The 21,407-nt window shown below is 36.8% G+C and overlaps 1 protein-coding gene across 4 annotated transcripts in view; it reads left to right on the top strand.

Moving 5' to 3' along the window:
• The window catches only part of RBBP8NL (RBBP8 N-terminal like), a 249,042-nt gene that overhangs the window by 187,335 nt on the left and 40,300 nt on the right, over positions 1-21,407 (top strand). For all 4 annotated transcript variants that reach the window (XM_069650751.1, XM_069650749.1, XM_069650748.1 and 1 more), the window contains 2 exons: positions 49-901; positions 5,013-5,139. In XM_069650751.1, the coding sequence (XP_069506852.1) occupies positions 49-901; positions 5,013-5,139 (980 nt within the window). The remainder of the gene's footprint in view (positions 1-48; positions 902-5,012; positions 5,140-21,407) is intronic.

Below are 21,407 nucleotides of genomic sequence, written 5' to 3'. Positions count from 1 at the left end.
TTCTGAAAGCATTTCCTCATGTACTTGTCATTGGCCATTCTCTTCTAGAAACAGCAGCCAGTCCTGGGAGAGAGCATCCCTCTATGAAACGCTTAACAAAGGAAGCCGTGAGGAGCACCTCTACCGACTAAACCAGCACTTATCGCAGCATCAGACAGGCCTGCGCAGCCACGCCATTCCCATGGACACCATAGGTAGGTTCTCAAGCCACATTCTGAAGGCCAGAGAGGCAGAGCTGGTTCGGAAAAAGTCTACCGAGGACTGGGAGGAGCGGGCACCAGTGGTTGGGCGGGTGGTGTACCTGAGCGAGAAGGATTTAAGGGGGAAGCTGTCGATTCTTGAGCAGCATGACCGGCTCCAGTACTTCCGGACAAGAAAGCAGCAACAGTTACAGTGGGCCAGGGAGCAGGCCCAGAACAGTCGATGCCTGGTTCAGACGTTCCATGAACGACCAGCTACACAGACAGATCAGGAGGACAGAGGGCAATGCAGAGAGAGGAGGAATGAGGTTCTCAGATCTCCAGAAACTTTGGAAAGGCATGAAAGTGGCCCACTTCACCAAAACCCCAAAAAGCTTGAGTCCGGGGAGACTGCAAGGGTAGTCAACAACTGCCCCCCAGAGAAACCGTTGGACTTGTCTGATTATGGGCGTGGACGAGATACCCACAAGGGACCAGACACACAGTGTCAGCTTGAGCTAAATCCCCAAAGTCCAGTGTGCAAAAGGAACACCTCCCCACCAGACACCGGAACCAGCACCACCAGCGCATTACACAAAACAGATGACAACCAATGCTCTCATGGCTCGTGCCACAAACGGGATGGGAATTCATTTCATGAGGACTATGACACAGGTCAGGCAAGTGCAGAAGATGGAGAAAAAGACTCTGCATCCTCTCTGGTAAGGAGACATCCCTTTAAATTCAATTTGTTGTTGACATTCTCTGTACAGTAAAGTTAAATTCTTTAAGGCTGATTGGCACATTAAAGGTAGTATCCTATCTGCAAACTGTGAGGTTAACTTTGCAAAGAAAAACATGGGTGTGTGTTTCCAACACACCACTATGTTTTTGATATACTCTGGTAATGATTTTTTATATACTGTATGAATCTTTAGCTGTATTTCAAAATGTTTTCTTTTTTATAAATCGCTCCCTACCAACCACTGTTGAACATGGGCAGAACGCAAATTATACCAAAAGTTGATATGTTGCACTGCTACCTGCTCGATTATGGTGTAATTTGCAGGTAGTGTGACAACATGCTCTCTTTTCACTGTTAAAATCCATGTTTATTCCTTGAGATATGACTTTGATTTTTTATTTTAACATCTCTTTCAATTGAAGGTACACTTCAGGATAACGAAGGGCAGAAAGCTAAACGAATCAAATCATTATTTCATTTTATTTTCATTTAAATACAAAAACATCACACATTTTAATCAATTTGGTTATAAAAGTATTCTATAAAACATGCATCCCAACATTCATTCATTCAGTCTAAATAAATCCCTAAAAATGTTTTCAATTATTTTAAGATACAAAAGAGAAATGTACAATTCATTTCCAAATCTCTTCACATATACATCTAACAATAGTTCATTCCAAATAAAGTATCGCCTATTGGTGCCCATAAATGCAGATCTTCTTTAGAACACAGGCTTTCCAGTTGGTAAATAGTTTTGACTTGACAAAATATATAAGTCTTCATCAGGATCGGATGAACATTAACAGATTCTAAAAGTGAAACAAATACACATATAATAAAAATAATTAAAATAGCTTACTGTCTCCCTTCACTCAGTAGTACTTGCAATTATATCAACAAAGAGATCAATCTCATCTATCTCTCTACCCATCAATTATATCTGGTATCCTATGATTAAGGTCCAAATATTGGCTAACTACCTCCATGTAGGCAAATACCTCAGACACATGCCTCAAAACTGTAGGCAAACTGTAGGCAATCCAAGTGGGCCCTTTTTATGTTTAATGGTCAAAGGTATGAAGCACAGAATCTTAAATTCATTTTATTCAGTGCCATATTTCAAACTTTATAATCGTCCCTGTTCCGAATCTGTCGTGACTCAGTGAAAAATAGAAATAAAAAGAATATAAAAAATATATAAAATAATTATAAGCATACCTACAAACCCCGTTGGGTTCGCATAATAGCTTATGTTCCAATGGCTTGGTAACTTGAGCTCCATTCACATCAAGTATATGTCAAAGTTGCTCACTCTTCGGAAAGTGGACTAATGGGAACGCAAACAATAGTTTCAATGGTATGAAAATGCCGCGAAAGTTTTACATGGAACAGATTCGCAACAGGGACAATTATAAAGTTTGAAATATGGCACTGAATAAAATGAATTTAAGATTCTGTGCTTCATACCTTTGACCATTAAACATAAAAAGGGCCCACTTGGATTGCCTACAGTTTGCCTACAGTTTTGAGGCATGTGTATGAGGTATTTGCCTACATGGAGGTAGTTAGCCAATATTTGGACCTTAATCATGGGATACCAGATATAATTGATGGGTAGAGAGATAGATTAGATTGATCTCTTTGTTGATATAATTGCGAGTACTACTGAGTGAAGGGAGACAGTAAGCTATTTTAATTACTTTAATTATATGTGTATTTGTTTCACTTTTAGAATCTGTTAATGTTCATCCGATCCTGATGAAGACTGATATATTTTGTCAAGTCAAAACTATTTACCAACTGGAAAGCCCGTGTTCTAAAGAAGATCTGCATTTATGGGCACCAATAGTCGATACTTTATTTGGAATGAACTATTGTTAGATGTATATGTGAAGAGATTTGGAAATTAATTGTACATTTCTCTTTTGTATCTTAAAATAATTGAAAACATTTTTAGGGATTTATTTAGACTGAATGAATGAATGTTGGGATGCATGTTTTATAGAATACTTTTATAACCAAATTGATTAAAATGTGTAATGTTTTTGTATTTAAATCAAAATAAAATGAAATAATGATTTGATTCGTTTAGCTTTCTGCCCTCCGTCTCTTAGTTAGTCCCGCTCTGCTGGCACCACTTTGTATTTCATTGTATGCTTTTACCTCAAGGTGCCAGTGACTGCTGAGGTTCCCACCTTGGGTTTTGTACACTTCAGGGTAACTACAACTAGTGTAGTAATTTTGTTTCTTATTTGCTTAATATTTTGTATGCAATCATACTTTTAATAAATGTTTCCAGATTTACACGTGCTTCAAGTTCTAAACTTTTTCACCAGTTGTGCATCCAAAAGAAACATGTATATAAATAGTTTTGCATAAATAGTAACATTATAGCTTACACTTACTAATAAGTGATAAAGTAGAACAAACCTTTTCATGTCTCGACTGAAATAATTGACATAATGTTCAAAAAGATAACATAATAAAATATCTGTAATTTGGAAATAGAGAAATAACATACAATATTTTGCAACATGCGCAACAAGTGCTATTATTTATTGCATCAAATATCCCTGTGCCAATTACTAAATCTAAAAATACAAAGTTCCATTGGTATATCGATAACAATCGGCTGGAGGTTGTTGATGGTTGGAAATACTTGGTGTCTGATTTCAAATTTAAGATCAACACTTATAGGGACCTTCACTTCTCCATTGTGATTGAAGAAAATCGGCCCGTGTTATGGTAGATATTCAATGCTTGAAATGATTAAGCATAGGCATAGCCAGGATTGTCTAACAAGTGGGGCTTGAAGCTAATGTAGTTGGGCCCAACGCAGTGACATGGACATCTGTAAATGCCTGCAAAGCGCTGCGGAGGGGGCATTTACAGGTTTTGGGTGGGCCTTGCCTGCTCAGGCCCTACTCTGTCTACACCTCTGTGATTAAGTATTATGAAGGTAAATTGGTCCACGTCTTTTGTACGGTGCTCAATTTAATAATCAACAGGTAGATTGGGCTACGTTAGAAGGAAAACTGTATAGGCACCCCCTAAATTGACCAGATTTAGCATCTACTGCATTAATACGTTATGAGCTAGGTCTAAATTCTTTACAAGCTCAAGTTTATTGGGGATGATTAAAGTTATTTGGGAAGTTTCTTAACCCTTCTCCTAATTCTCTTTTTGCAATGTTGCATAGCTTAAGATTCAACCATATGTGTGAATCTTTAAATAGTTGAGTTGATCAATGTGAAGTACTTATAGATCTACTTAATCAGCGTCCTGATGCCTTAAGTCTTAATGCCAGCTCAGTTAAGAAGAAATTGTGGTCAGTTGACTGGATTTGAATAAAAGATATTTGCAATGCATACAAATGGACTCCTATTCTACCCAATATGAAAAACCTCTAAATTATATTTTAAAATACCTCGTTAAATTCCCGCACAAAACCTGGAGAATGAACTTCATGAGTCTTAGATTTAACCTTTTCTTGACTAATGAAGGTAATAGGTGCAAAACAAAAACATCCCTAGGCAGCTCTGACTGTGTTAATTTGTGAACAGCCTAATACAGTCAAATTTGTAGAACACCTTTTTTATAAACTGCTTTAAGATTCAGTTCCTGAAAGGGAACTCTTTTACACATTTTGACATGCCAAGTCCACTGTTAGGACAACTAGATTTTGAAAGCGTGTTCTTGAGGGAAACCATATTTCAATGAATTTTGCTGCCTTGCATTTTATAACAAATGTTTTGGGATAAACTAACACATTGAATTACTTCTCAACAAGCTATAAATAGAATATTTTTGTATTTTTATTTCATTTTAAACAGAGATGTATTTATGATATTTTCTTTGTATCTTTTTCATGTTTTTGCATGTGTGGTTTTGTGAGGGGATTCGTTGTGAAGCTGTAACACAATAAAAAAAAGTCTGACTTTACTATTTAAACCAAGAGCTAGTTCCAAGTGCTGGTGTTGTGTGCTTTCTGTCTAATTCATGGATGGAAAGGCCTTTCTCCCATTGAGGTCTATTGGTGTTCTATTATTAAACATATTAATTATCTTTTTAATATTATTTGGCAGGACTGGAAATCTTCATTAGAAGGACATGACACAGGGAGACTCACTTCTTGTACCCGACAAGAAGGTTCAGGCATCAGGCTGAGACTATCTGTGAGAAGACAGAACTCGGAGCAAGATTGTCAAGCAGGTAAAAGATGACACATTGTTTTTCCCATCTGAGGCGTTCATGTGTGTATGTGTGTATGTTGTCTGTGCGTGCATGCTTGTTTGTGTGCGAGCATGTGTGTGTGTGTGTTTGTCAGAGATTTTGATTGCTGCCCTTTCTTTTATTTGAAGCCCATAAATAGACTAATAATAGTAGGGTCATAATACCACCTATTATTACAGAGCTTAGACGAGAGGCAAATCAAGTGTGAAGTGCTATATAAAAAATCAGATATTATTATATTCATACATTATGCCTAAGTGCTAGCACAAGACATGGTTATGGTTATCACAAAGTCTCTATGGCGTTTCAGAAAATGACTTTTCTGAATACGTTTCGAATGCTTGCAATATTTCAGAGTGATATTGGCCTGTGCATGGACCATTTCAGATTTCTACATTAACGGCTTCATATCTGAAAAAATATTTACTTGGAACATGTTTTGAACAGCTTTTAACATGGGGTTTTCCCATAGGAAAATAATAAAATGCGGTCCAAATATCTCAAAATAGGCCACTTCAATTTTCCTAATCTTTTTCAGGTGCCTAGATCTTTGCTTGAAGTGGCCAATTTTGAGATATTAAGGATTGAAAATGAATCTATATATGACGCATATGCACTGCCAATCAAGTTTTCCAGTGAGAAAAATACAAAACAACTTAAAGATACATGCAATCATACACTCAACAACCATGCCAGACATACGCACAGAAACTATAATCACACCCAGCATACGCAACAACCCACAGTGCATACAAATTGCAAACATACACTTTCAGCAACTAAATTGCATTATTCAAGCAATATGTAACTGACATTATCGTGACTGCACACAGCATACACACCCACTGACACTGCATACACATCCCAACATACACTCAAGCAAGAAAATACAGAATTTATACCCAACACAAAGCACACAACATCTGCTTCCACCCCAACATACAGTCAAGCAAGGAAATACAGAATTTTCACACATACAACATATGCTTTCACCTGCCCTCCATACATATTTCAACATCCACTCAAGCAAGAAAATACCATACACATTCCAAAATACACTCAAGCAAGGAAATCCAGAATTCAGAACCAACAAACACACAACATATGCACCCACCTGCACTGCGTACACAGACCAACATAAACTCAAGCAAGAAAATACAGAATTCACACACAGCACACAGACACACCATCTGCACCCACCACAACATACACTCAAGCAAAGAAATACAGAATTCACACACAACACACACAGCATACGCACTCACCTGACTGTGTACACATTCCAATGTACACTCAAGCAAGGAAATACAAAATTCACACACAACAAACACACACAACATATGTACTCACCCGAGCTACATACACATTGCACCATACACAAAAGCAAAACAATATGTACACTATATACACTAAAGCAAGGAAAAAGAAAACAATGTATTAACAAAAAAAGACCATGCAGTTTGCAAAAACCTAAGTAAAGCAGCCCAACTAAAGCACCCCAACCAAAAAACCACAATGCTTTAGAATAAAACAAAAGTAAACGTTCCCCCTACTCCAAGACATACCATGCCCCTTCAACAATATTCCCTAGAAATATCCTCTCCTTACTTAAATGAACTTCATCTACCTCAAAAATACTGTTAATCTGCCTTTTAATTTTTCTATTTAAAAAAAGTCTAGGCCACGTTCAGCTGAAAACATATATATACATTTATTTACAGTGCTGCGTGCACAGTGCATTTTGCAATGGTTGGCACTTCCATGCATCCAAATTCTGACGTGCTGCCAATGACGAAAATAGATTTTTTGTTCCTTGAAACAATACTACTATGCTATACATAACAAGCCATTTTTAATGTAACAACATAATTTGCTTCCTCTTAATTAGCCAACATCATTGCCACCAGCGTGTTTTCAAATGACGTCTGTTTTTGCCACTTTCATGTTACACGACAAGTTGCTCCATAATACATCTCCACTTGCCACTGAGATAGCTATGCAATTCCACGTTTAAATTTGCCAATTGTAAAACAGTGAGCATTAACCTCACGTAATGTTCCAGCTAAAACACTCGGGAGTCACCAATTGTTAACACATTTTTACCCTACAGTGAAAGATAAAATAAAGCACTTTTAATCACAACATGCACATTGAAAAATACATATACAAACGCATGTGTAATTACAAATAAGTGAATCATGCGAAACTATTAAAACAATACATACACAAGTACATGTGCAATGACAGATGCATGCATTCAATGTGCATACAAGTATGCAAAAAGTAAACTACAAATTGCTCAATATACAAAACAACATACATATATGCATGAGTAACGTACAATACGAATAATGCAATATACAAACATTCTATGCATGTATACTGTAATAACGCAGCACCTATACTTCAACTCATGTTACTGGAATGCTGCTGCAACACTACATATACGCGCAAACGCATTAATTAAATTTACAAACACGGTGCGTATTTATGCTGTAATAGCGCTGTACCTATACTTCTAGTCACATGATTGGAATTATGCTCCAAAACTACAAATACACACGCATGCGTAATGCTAAGCAAATTTACATTGCAGATGTAACTCAATATAGATTACAATATTAAAAAGTACACATAATACATACAAACCACTTTTGTTTATTACTTAACTTTTTTTTTTCATTTTGAAATAACTACAATGTTAATCTTTCTCTGACATAAAACCAGTACTTCAGTCATAAACAGCATGTGCAAATAAGTGCAAACTGTGTATGTGTAATGTACATCAACCAATCAACATACAGAAACACTCCGCCAAATGTACGTTTCAACAAACACACATGCCGGTTGTGTTTTGGCCATGTCCAAATGCGCGACATACTCAACCACACCTATTTTGAAGACAGTGACCAGTGCGGATGCAAAGTAAGTACCATTTAAAAACATATGTACATTTTTATTAATAATGTTAAACATGTCATTTTAAAATGTAATAATTAAGCAATAAACCCTGCACTGGGAGGCCATTACTGCATTAGGTAATGCCTCTGGCCACAGTTACAACGAAGCCCTGGGGCATTACCAGACAGGTTTTATTGCTATTAGTGTCCCGGCACATTGTACTGTGATACTAAATGGTTGTACATTGTGAAACGCAACATTAAAAAAAATGTAATTAAAAAAAGATTGCAGCAATGGATTCGGGAGAAGGGACTATACATGGTCCCTTCTCCCTTTCCATGGCTGGCCTTATGGACATCGGAGCTGTGCCTGGAGAAGTACTGTTCCTGGCACAGCCAACGGACAAGAAATCAGAAGGTAAGTGCGGGGGGGGGGGGCGGGATGTGTCTTATTTTGTGGAAAAGGGGGTGAAGGGTGGAACCCAGAAAGTGGAGGAACACACTTCCCTCAAAAACTCAGTGAGGGAATAAGGCATCCCCCCACTCTGAGGAGGCTCGGAGCAGGGGCTGTACTGTGTCGTAAAGTCCCTGCTCTGAGCCTTCTCATTGGATGGGAGGCCAACACCACCTCCCGGGGTACTCATTTCAAAAAGTGATATATAACTATTTGATTGCAGCAAATTTGAAAATGTCAACTACAACCACTCCTTTAGAACCTTCAACGTAGCCAGGTTAGTAAATTTGGTTTTTATAAAATCTATTGTTTCCATTGAGAACAGTGTAAAGAATAAAACCTAACCTTTTAGTTACTCATTTTACAATGCAATATATATAACAAAACATATAAACTATAAATGCAACTTCAAACAGAAGTGTACTGTTAATTTTTATACTAGTCAATATGCTTCAAATACTTCATATTTTTAATAAGTGTGTACGTAAAATTCTGTTATGTTTGTCATGCTAAAGAAAAAATAATAACAATGTAGCCACTTGAATAATGTTCAAAGCATCATACACAAAATGTCACTACTTATGTAGAGACTAGGGTATTATATAATATCCCTGCCTAAACTGTCAACATTGCTCAAAAAACGCCATCTATGCACTAAGATGCCCAGGTGGGAAGTATTATGTAGGACAGACTATACATGGGGCCAAAGACGGATGGACAGAACACCAGTCCAACATAAGAATGGTAAATGTTAAGTCACCCGTGTATAGACACTTTCAGGACAATCACAACACGACAGCACAGATGAGATGTGTGATTCTGGAGCTAGTACATCCACTCCCAAGAGGAGGTGATTTGTCAAAAGGGCTAGCTCAACGTGAACTATATTGGATCTATCACCTATACGCAGTAGCCCCTTTGGGGATGAATGAAGAATTATATCGGGTCTATACATTTAGAAATAACTACACATGAGACAAAACAGGTTTTAGAATGCACCATATTGCTAATATAAATCAACTGAGTTTCAGAATCCATTGAGAAGACCGAATGGTAAATGCACTATTACCAATGCTTTGATACCACCATCTAGGATGTTTGGAACAACAGAACTTGAACAGACTGTTAGATTGTACACTCTAAGGAGGTAGGTATATGCAAATATATTGTGCACTAGAAAACTCTTCAATGTATTCTGGTCCCATTGCACATTAGAATGCATGCCTTTTGAAGGGATGAGAGAATGTAGCTTGATTGCTCTAGGTTGCAGGATCTTCCGAAATGACCATTTGGTTAGCCTCGTGATGATAGACTGCAATTACTTAGGCTTATTTCCTTTGGACACATGATGTAATTATATCTCATTAATTGACATTTAATTAATCAAGAGGTTATGCTTTTTAATCAGCAAATAATATAATGAGACTGGCATTATAAATCAGGAAAGTCTATTTTAGTAAGCTATCTTACCTTCCTCTATCACACAGTAGCAGAAGAGCCCAGACATACACATTCACAGTTTTTTACATTAAGCAAGGGATTCAATATTAGCCCATGCTTGGGTTCCATCAATTCGTTTTACATTAAATAGTCCCAAATATGTTTTACAGTAATGCTCACTAGTGACATTACACTATACATTATGTTTTTCCTATACAAATCGGGATCCGTGGATTTTCTTCCAGTGGCCCATTTATTTTTACAAGTGTGATATCTCTGCCGTCATTTTGGTGTGACATAATTGTGCTAAAACTACACACCACTATATTAAACAGTCATTTTGTCATCCTTGTTGACAAACGGCCAAATGGCCTCCAATTAACATGGGATTCTTAATTCCTTGCAATTTTGATGACAGAAAACAGGCAGATATCTGTCCAGGGTTGGACTTCCTTTCAAATTGATCACTTGATATGAATATCTAAGAGCATGCCTAATTGGGAAACATGTATCTGGCTCCATAGGGGAAGAACATTGGGACCTGATTAAAGGGACAACTGCTGCATTTACATTCTAAAGCCCCACCCACCTCTGAGGAGGTGAGCATATGAATTAAAGAATTGCTCCTTTTTGTAAAATACTGTGAGAGCCCATACCTAGTGTATGGTGGCACATTATAATGGTAAATAACTAATTTCACAGATAGACCTTGGTCTACCCAGAAGCTTGATCTCTACAACGCTCAATGCAGCCTCTTTCATTTCAACTTACAATATCACCTCTAAGAGGTTAGGTGAGTACTGGAATACTATGGCAAAGAATGGTGTGATCAGTATCTTTCGACTAGTGGTCCAGATTCCTGACATTTGCCTTCGATATATATCCTATTCATAGGCGGAGGACATCTTGTTTATACAAGACTGAGATCGGTGTTAATTCAATTGTAATCTATTGTTCATAGTAGAAGAATTCAAACACAACTGTCTACAAAGGGAGAGGTAAGGGTTTCTGCCTACTTTGTCCCAGTTTATTGAAATTCAACAATAATAGAGAATAGAATACCTGATTATATTGTTATTACTAGGCTACCAGGTACAGAACATCATACACATGTGACATTTGGTAGCTTGAATGATACTTCCTGAAAATTGAGTCCATTTGGACCATGGAAATATTGAGGTAGATGTCTGTATATATACCTACATGTCTTGAAAACTGATGCTTGCACTTCAATTTCTGTTTGAACCATGTTGTAAATAATATTGTTTCGATGTAACTGTGGCCGATTATCCATAAACTATGTTGAGATATATATTGACTGAAATTAATTTTTGTTGAATTTATATGTGAATATTATTATTGATATCCATGTAAGACCATTTTTCTTTGATTATTTGTAGAAATAACATCTTACCAAGACCCCTGATGAAGAGATGATTTCTGGAAATGTGTTGGGTCTCGAAAATAAATGTACCTTTTTTTAATACTAATGTCTATTTAGATCTATGAATTTATATTGAAATGTCAAATGATGATTTTTTTTCTAAGCAGAAAAATAGACCCAGAAGGGTTTAGAGATGGTTTACTAAGAGCGTGTCTATTCATTGTCCTGTGAAAGTGTGTAGGGGATGTGAGTTCCCTATCTTTGGGAACTATTTCTATTTTCCGTTCATGTTGAGTCCATGTGCCAGGACTGATTTCACTCCCCTGCACCTTAAATTTATTTAAGTACAACTTAACATAACAAATATTTTCCTGAAACCTTAACAACAAGGTGTGCATTGTGTAACATGTTGGCATGTGAGTAAACCAGGTGTGATTGAAGTAGTAGGCCTAGCATGGAAGTAAACCAGGTAGAAGTTGATGAAGTGGTGTAAACAAATTATCCTGGCAAATTATCATTGCTGAAGTAAGAACTGTATAAAAACTGCTGCAGAAGTGTAATATATATTCATATATTCATAAATAATAGGTTGTTGCAAAAGCATCATGCCCAAGACAATTTACGTGATTACTGCTGAACTAAGAAAATATTTGTTGTTTAGGTGAAGAAGATTGCTTTGAGTCTCACTATTAAAAGAGGAAGAGAAAGAACCTTTTATTGAACCATTAGAGTGTTGGAAGTTTTTGTTTTCAAGTTGGAGTCACAAAGAACTGTTTTAGAATTTTGTTCCGAACCAGGATTTCTTTATTTATTTTGGAACTGTGGAACAGAATCCTGCTTAAATCTGGAGAAGGGGAATTCCCCCAGATTACAAAGAGAGGAGACTGTTGTCATATTGTGAAAGTAGCTGTTATATTTTGTTGCATTTCAACTGCCATGCATTACCTTTTTGAGTTACTGCATGTATAAGTATGGGGGACAGAGATCCTTTGTTAGAGTGTTTCCTTTAGTTTATTTTATGCTGGAAATCCTCATCAGGGTAGGAATAGTGATGGGGTTACAAACCTTCAAAAAGTTGTCCGTCCCACAATTCTGACCCCTCACAGTACCCACTAGCATACTGTTCACAGCACTAAATACAAAATATGAATACAAATGTAGGAACTAGCTTATAATTGATAGCTCTATATACAAAAGGTCAACACCGATATAGCCAACAGTGTGTAGTACTAAATAGAAAATGTGAAGACAAATGTGAGCATTAGCATCTAAAGTCTTTAATATTATAACGTTGCTGTGTGTGTACAATAAACAGTTGCACAAGTCAATACGCTTCCTATGCTGCAAAGCTTTGACAAATGTGTAGGCAACATTCATATATATTTGTAATGCTAAATAAATATCAATATGCCTAAAGCCATTACCATGCTGTTAATTACACAATATGCAAAATGTCAATATGATTGTAGGCACTACTTTGTCACACATGCCACTGTATACAAAATGTTAATACAAAAGTAATCAGTAGAATCAATTTTCTGTACAATTATAACATAAAGGTGTATGTAGTCAACAGCATAACATTGTATATTTTAACAACATGTCTTCTTTGTATAGGTCAGTAGAATGGGATGACACTAGCTAAATTTCAATACATATCAAATTTTATTCAGTAAATTCATCAGAGGGAAAATTCATCTTAATATCATAAAAAACGATAAAAGAACAATCAATTCGTAGCATCAATCATAACCACATACAGGACTCGTTCAGACATTCAAATCTAAAAACACCCAAGTGTTTAATACATCAATAAACATTGGAAATATTGTTACACCAAATTATTTTTCAATGATCACATCAGACAGTGACCCAGTCCATAATATCAGGTGTCGTTGTGTATCTGGTTCCAAATTTGACCAGATAACTCTCACAGAAAAACGTCGACACGTATTTCGGTCGGAGACCTTCTTCAGGACATAGGGCTTGGAGTAAATGCTTTGCCCTGTTCTCAGCGTATATGGGCCCGTAGTAAATCACTCATCACCGGCACAAACATAGCATTGACTTTTTTACTAAAATCAATCAAAATAAAGTACAATGTATTTCTACAGTACAAACTTCACCTATAGAAATACAAATGCAACCTTCATTGTCTATTACTAGTACTAGCACGCTTTAATTATTTGAAGTGCTGTTGCACCACAAAAAAACATACCTCGCCTAATAATAATAATACTTCTATTACAACAGTTAAAAGTCCACAAATCCTTAAAAATAACACAAATGCATTCCTTATTACTATTACTAGTACTACTAAGAGTATTTCAATGGTGCAAAACACTTCTATTGAACCCCCCCAAAAAATACATCATAGCACTTTCACTACTTCTATTTTATTTTTAAAAAAACCTTAAAACTTTTAAAAAGTTAAACTACTTTGGCTCACAAAACTAAAAACGATAATTTACCTATTACTAATATTCCTTTAGCTTCTAACTCACAAAGTTTATCAACTGAACAAATATCACAACCAAATGATTTTAGTACTGACAGTAGTCAAATCATTTCAAGCGCTAGTACTATCACAAACAAAAAACAATATCCCCAAAATAGAGGGGGGTCTGGGAAACTCTCTACTAGCATGAACACAGCCTATTGACTTGTTCTTGGGTGGATGGCCCCTTGGAGAGCCTCAACCAAGTCTTTAGCTGACTGTTCTTTTCACAGAGAAGAAATTTCCCTGCATACCAATCTTTGTCCTGCACAGGGACAGTCCAGCACCGAAATTCTAGGTAATTCTCATCTCTGAACAAGAGTACCACAGCATCCCCATACACGTGTTTCAGCTTAGTTGGGCATCATCAGTGAGGTGCAGCTGTACCTCTCTAGGAGCAGTGAGCAAGGGGTCCATGTCTGGATTCCCCTGGTAACTTATCGTGAGACCCAAAGTTACTTGGTATGCAAAACAGAGGGGGGTCTTGGAAACTCTCTACCAGCATGAAAACAGCCCATTGGCTTGTTCTTGGGTGGATGGCCCCTGGGAGAGTCTCAACAAAGTCTTTAGCTCACTGTTCTTTTCACAGAGAAGAAATGTCCCTGCATATAAGTCTTTGTCCTGCCCAGGCACAGTCCAGCACCAAAATGCTAGGCAATTCTCCTCTGAACAAGAGTACCACAGCAACCCCATACACGTGTTTCAGCCTAGTTGAGCATCATCAGTGAGGTGAAGCTGTGCCTCTCTAGGAGCAGTGAGAAAGGGGTCCACGTCTAGATTCCCCTGTTAACTTAGTTTGAGACCCAAAGTTACTTGGTATGCAAAACAGAGGGGGGTCTGGGAAACTCTCTACCAGCACGAACACAACCCCTTGACTTGTTCTTGTGTGGATGGCCCCTGTGAGAGTCTCAACCAGGTCTTTAGCTCACTGTTCTTTTCACAGAGAAGAAATGTCCCCGCATATCAGTATTTGTCCTGCCCAGGGACAGTCCAGCACTGAAATGCTAGGCAATTCTCCTCTGAACAAGAGTACCACAGCAAAGCAGTGAGCAAGGGGTCCCCAAAATATAACAACCTCTGGAACAATTCCATTGAGCAAAATAAGACCTTTATATGATATGAAAATGTATTTATATCGCGCTCAGACACAAGTGTTTCAGAGCGCAACAAGGCAAGGGAGGGGAACAGGGTAGAACAAACGATCTTACTAGGCTTGGATTTGGGAGTACTTTGAAACCCGTGAACCAGGTAATGTGCAAAATGACACAGAAGTAATTTGCACAATCTGCAAATCAAAATTAAAAAGGCATAACCTTCAAACATATAATTTAGGAAATTCAGCAATGTTAGCAAATATGTGAAATAAACATGGTCAGTTATATTTTAGAAATGTTTATTCAAATAAACTTCAATAAAAAAAAACAATTCTACTGCAGTTAGTACAACTAAAAAATAAAACACTACAAGAAAATATATAGGAATTGTACCTGGTGAAAAAGGAAATCAACCTGTATCTTCCAAAGTTTGTAAAACATATCAAGTTGGTGATTGTGTGTCACTTCCAAATTTACCAAGTATTGATCCGGAGTATGCGTATTCCTTTTTAGTTTGTGTAAAAATGTGGAACAATAATTGCAGCTACACATCTTCAAAAATTAAAATATCATTAATTCAGACATGTTTTTAAAATGTTAATATGTATTAATACAATATCTTTTTAAAAATTGTACACGTTAAAATTAGTAATTCAAAATTGTTATTTGTATTTTACTGCATATTGTGACAAATCCCAAGATGTCATCACTGCTTCGATGGGGGTAGCCCCTTCGCATCAGGCCAGGGAGGTGAGACCGCTACCAAATACCCCCATGTGGATAGTACTCAGTGGGTGGATCTCATGGGGAGGGGAACCCCCTATGGGAAGAGGGATGACACCTAGCAGATATACAGTATGTAAGCTCTCCAGAGAGGTCGGGACGATCAGGACAGTTGGCAGAGTGGGTAGTAAAAGGGAGGAACATGAAGACGAGTCTGGGACCCGCACTTATTTACATAATCAAAGTCTTCACACCAATTCTCCTAGTCACAGTGCCTGGCAGCAAAATATACCAGGTTGGCTGTGACCAATGAAGCAGTTGTAGTAGTTGAAAAGGCGAGTCTGGGATTCATGAAGAAAGAGCCAAAGCAATCTTCCGTCGCAAAGCACCTGGCAGGAGAGTATACCAAGCTGGCTGTGGCCAAAGGAGGACGAAGAGTAGTAGTCAAACAAGAAGAACACATTTAAAAAAAGGTAAGCCTGGGATTCACATCCACATAAAGAGAGAATGAAAACAGTCTTCATGCTCACTGCACCTGGCAGGAGAGTATGCCAGGTTTGGTTTGACCAAAGAAGGAGCAGTAGTAGTAGTAGTCAAACAAGAAGAACACATTAAAGAAAAGGCCAGTCTGGGATTCATACCCACATGAAGAGTGAGTCAAAGCAATCTTCATATGCACAGCAACTAGCAGGAGGATATATTAGGTTGGCTGTGACCAGCAAAGCACTAGTGGTCAAGCAAGAAAATGCAAGATTGGGAAGTACAGACGGCAAAATCTTGGACTCACCCACATGAAGAGGGAGCAAAAGCTCTCTTCACAATCACAGCACCTGGCAGGATAGTGTACCAGGTTGGCTGTGAAACCAAGGAAAGGTTGTCCTTGAACACTAAAAGAGGAAAAGACCCTCACTGAACCTTTGGGGGGCACAACAATCTGGAAGCATGTTTGTCCTTGAACATTCAAAGAGGAGAAGACCTTCATTGAACATTCAGAGGGCACGACTACCCTTCCTTTAAGTTGTTGTACCATTTTGGAACTTTATTTTGCAAGTTGGAACAGAACTCTGAGACTAAAGTAGATTTTGCATATCAGTTTAGGTTCTTAGTGTAAGGGCTGGAAATGGGATATTTGACAAAGAGGTGGACCTGTTTCTTTTGGACTATCCTGACAGACTCCGTAGAATAATATTTAGAGTCAGGTAAACCCATCTTAGTATTAGGGTCTGGAAGGTATTTCTCCAACCCTTATTTGTTGAATAAAAGTCTCTGCCAACAATCATGCAACCTGTGTGTCAATCTCCTCCTTCCACACCCTTACAGTATTTATAAATATGGGCCATTGCTATTTAATAATAATCAATCCATTGCACTAAATACAAGTATATTAACAGTAATAAATGTAGTACAATAACATATTTGTATATTCTGAAAGTAAAATAAAGTGGTATTTTTAAAAAATAATTATAGATCCACCCCAAAAAACACAACAAACACAAATACACTTTATTCCAATTTAAAATAATGAATCCATTAATATTAAAAATGCACACAACACATACTAGAATGTTAAATGTTGCTTTATGCTGTACATATTAACATTTAAAGGAGTGTTTACTAATAACAAACATTTGGAAATGCCAACATAACTGAAACTAAATAAAAGTTAAACAAATAAAAAATGTATATTAATAGGTATATAAAACTATTCTTATTATAACTTGAAGAACCTTTAATTGGTATTTTTCTGAAAAGCTCTTACACATTAATAAAGTGTTATTGTAACTTTTAAAATTTCAAATTTGATATTTCCAACTGGACTCTTTTTCAAAGGTTCCTATTAAACTTGGAGCTAAGAGATGACTTAAAAGAGTGATGTGGAGGCTGTCACAAAAAGTATATATTTCCATTTTCAGAAATATAAATAATTACAATTTTACACAATCAAATGAAAAAAACAGTTAAAACAAAAAATCATGTATTTCAAATAAATACATTTTAAAACAATCATAACTTAGTACTTTAAAATATTTGATATACACATTCACAACATATCTTATTTGAATATTAATAACATGTAAGTCTACTTTTACATACTTCCTCAATTTTGGATGTGGAGGCAGTCAAACAAATTATATTGATATTTTCGCAAATTTATAAAATTATGATTTTACACACTACATCAAAATAACACAATCACAACAAACATACACATTTATATATTCACATTCAATATACAATATATAATAATATAATAAAAAAGTACTTTAAAACATTTTATAAACAATTAACCTACAAAAAAATAGGAAATTATTTCAATTTATTTTTCTACACAAGAGTTAAGGTAAAACCAATAAAAACTTAAATCCAACAAAAAAACAAATCCTAACATTAAGGTAGCAACATAAAAATATATCAACAATACATTTCAAATAATATTGTATTTAAATCAAATTTCATGGCAACCTTAACTCACGCATGAACCTAAAACATCAAATATTATTATATAATAAATACAATTATATGCGTACAAAGAAATCATGTTTTAAAAAGTAAAAGTATTAAACATGTAATTTAATGTACACCTTTAATACATCATCAAACAAACCATAACACATTTTTATAGTACAAAAATACCACATACTTAAAATCAAATTTATAATTCATATACAACACTTCTATTTCAAAATCAAATAATCAGCACATATTTTTTTTTTAAAGTCACTTTACCCTTAAAATAAAAAAATCACTATATACATAAACATTTACATTTTATATTTTGCATTAAAAATAAAACAAATTACACTTTACAATTGCAAATTTACAGTTCAGCAACAATAAACATAATATAAAATACATTAGAACCCGGCGAGAGGCAATCAGATTGTTAGACGCAACCTGATTGGTTCTCACCCGGGCCATACCCCATGCAGAATCCCTTCAATCTTCACGGACTCAGCCAATAAGGAAGCTCGGAACAGGGCAATCCCCACTCCAAGCCTCCACCCGGTTGGAGGCTGCCATGCTCCCCCGCCTGGGATTAAGGTAAGTGTTTTCTTTCTTCCTCCCTTCTTCCTCCCTCTCCCCTGCAAACAATCCCCTCCCCACCCTCCCAACCCCACTTACCTTCTTTTTTCTCCTTTTTCAGGAGCGAACGCACTGGGAACACTTGTGTCCCCAGCGCGTCTGCTCCCAATGACCGCCATGGAAAGGGAAAACAGACTCTGTGTAAAAAAAGAATGCTATTAGTACCCCTGTCTTACTGGCAGGGGTACTAATAGCGATAAGCCCCTAAACATGGGGGCATACCAAGTCAGGTAATGCCCCGGGGCCTTTGTTAAGGCCCTCGCTTCTCTCTGGCCTGTAACTATGGGCCCTGGGGCATTACCTGGCTTGGTAATGCCACTGCGGCTCGGGGCTTATTGCTTAAACATAAACGACACATAAACATAGAACATACACTAAACAACAAAACTGTTACAATATAATAAACCCTATGTATTAACATTTATTTCAACAAATAACATCAATAAATACACACCTTATACAATTTACAAACATAATAACATGCAGTCATATGCTACATAAACACAAATACAAGCATTCAAATTCTACTAAAAGATCATTACTCAATGATACAATTTGTAAATAGTAACAAACTCAGCCCAAATGTAATACACATTAAAACATAAATCAATAAAATGATTTCACATTTTTATGAAACACAAATCAATATTTCCAAAACCCATTGCATCACCTTCACTGCAAAACATTTTATGCCCCAAGCTAAATATTACAAAACAAAAACAGAGTGAGTTACGTTTACCTTGATATTTGCTTTAAATATAATTGTTTTAATGTATTGTTGCTATGTTTTTATGTTGTTACCTTAATGCCATGATTTCCATTGTTTGTAGAATTTAAGATTTTGTTGGTTTAACCTTAACACTATTGTAAACAAATGTTTTATTAAATATGTTTTTAAAATAATATATGTATTTATGATAGTGCCACCGTGATACATTATAGCTAAGATCACATGACAATGCACAAAAGAAAACAAAAAAAACACTTCCCTCTGTAACTTTACACCTTATCCATGTAACTTCATCAGATTTAGCAGAAAACTCATCTGCTCACATCCAAATATACATGTCAAATTTGGCAAACCTAGAGTGCCATTGCCTTTTACAAAAAGAATGTCTAGAAATAGGGGGGTTTGCATTGTTTTTTTTTCTCATAGATCCAATGAACAAAAAATGTGGGTTTTTGGCAGACACCTAGTCCCCTTCTGGAACTGAAGCAGGATATCATACATTTCAAAAATGGAATCAGCCAAACTAGAGATAGTCAATTGTTAAAATCCCACAAAATATATCTGTAATTTAGGACAGTGCAGTAGGGCTGGTGTGCAAGAAAATACACATCTTTGTGGATTATGTATGCACATTCAAACCTACACTATAACCACCAACAACACGTTTAGAATAAACATGTGTACCTACAATACACAAAGCATAGACGTAAGCACAATATGCACAGATGACACACACAAACAATATGCACAAAATGACTGGATGCATGCCGCAAACACATGCCACTGACAGACCACACACATGCACAAACATACCGTGCTCAATCATCTTTCTCTCTCTCTCTTTGTCTCACTCTCTCTCTCTGTCTCTATTTCTCTGTCTCTCACACACACACATACGCGCACAGACATAAGGATAAGCTCAGAGTATGTGTAGTCACATACAGTACGTTTGGAATACCACCAAGCACAATATTCAGAATATAAGTAAACGCAGACGGTGCAGAGGAAACGTGCATGTGCACAATGAATAAATAAACTTTGGGTGAATATTCATACACACCCCACTACACATTCTGGCCACACACACCCCCAAACAGACATAAATACACTCCCACACAGGCACCAATCACAAGGATCCCCAAACTATGCATACACTCATACAATATGCCACAAATACAAGCAAGTACAATGCAAACATAGAAAAACACTCAGAATATGAATACCTAATCTCCACATACAATCTGCTCACAATTCAAGTAAGCATAAAAAGGATGATTGGAATATGCATGCTCACTTGGAAAACAACCAGGAAACTGCAAACCACATTCTCAGGATGCTACTGCTTTCTCAAGGATCTTACCTAGGAAGGAAAGATGGGTGATGGGACAGTAGTTGCCAAGATCTTTGGGGTCCAGAGTTAGTTTCTTGAGAATCTGGTAAATTTGTCTGGTCTTGAGGGTTGAGGGGATGGTTCCTTGAGTGTGGGAACTGTCGATGATTGCCGGGTAAGGAAGGAGTGCTTCAAACAGAAACATCTTGAATACATAGGCAGGGAGGATGTTGTTCATGTATGATGTGGTGCGTGTATGAAGGTTGTCCAGGTTGTAGTGACTTTGTGAGATAGGATGTGTGGTGTGCTGTCAGTTGTGGCATTGGTGTCTATGTACTGGGAGATCATGTTGATCTTGCTGATGAAAATAGAGTTGATGGTGGTGGACTTTTCGATGTTATGGGTGACAGGGAGAGAGTTGAAAAAATGTGTGTTGACTGTGAAGAGGGCTCTGCTTTCATTGTTGGCCTTAGCTATGGTGTTCTGGTAGTAGTTGGACTTGGCAGTGGTGATCAGTCGGCTGTGTTTAGGGCAGAGTTCCTTGAGCAGGGCGAGGTCAGAAGTGCTTTGAAATTGCCTCCAAATATTTCCTTGTTTTCAGATTATACTTT

The sequence above is a fragment of the Ambystoma mexicanum genome, chromosome 3p, assembly GCF_040938575.1.
Source record: "Ambystoma mexicanum isolate Mex_15411 chromosome 3p, UKY_AmexF1_1, whole genome shotgun sequence".
In the NCBI taxonomy this organism is placed as follows: domain Eukaryota; kingdom Metazoa; phylum Chordata; class Amphibia; order Caudata; family Ambystomatidae; genus Ambystoma; species Ambystoma mexicanum.
This window is presented reverse-complemented; position numbering and strand designations above follow the sequence as displayed.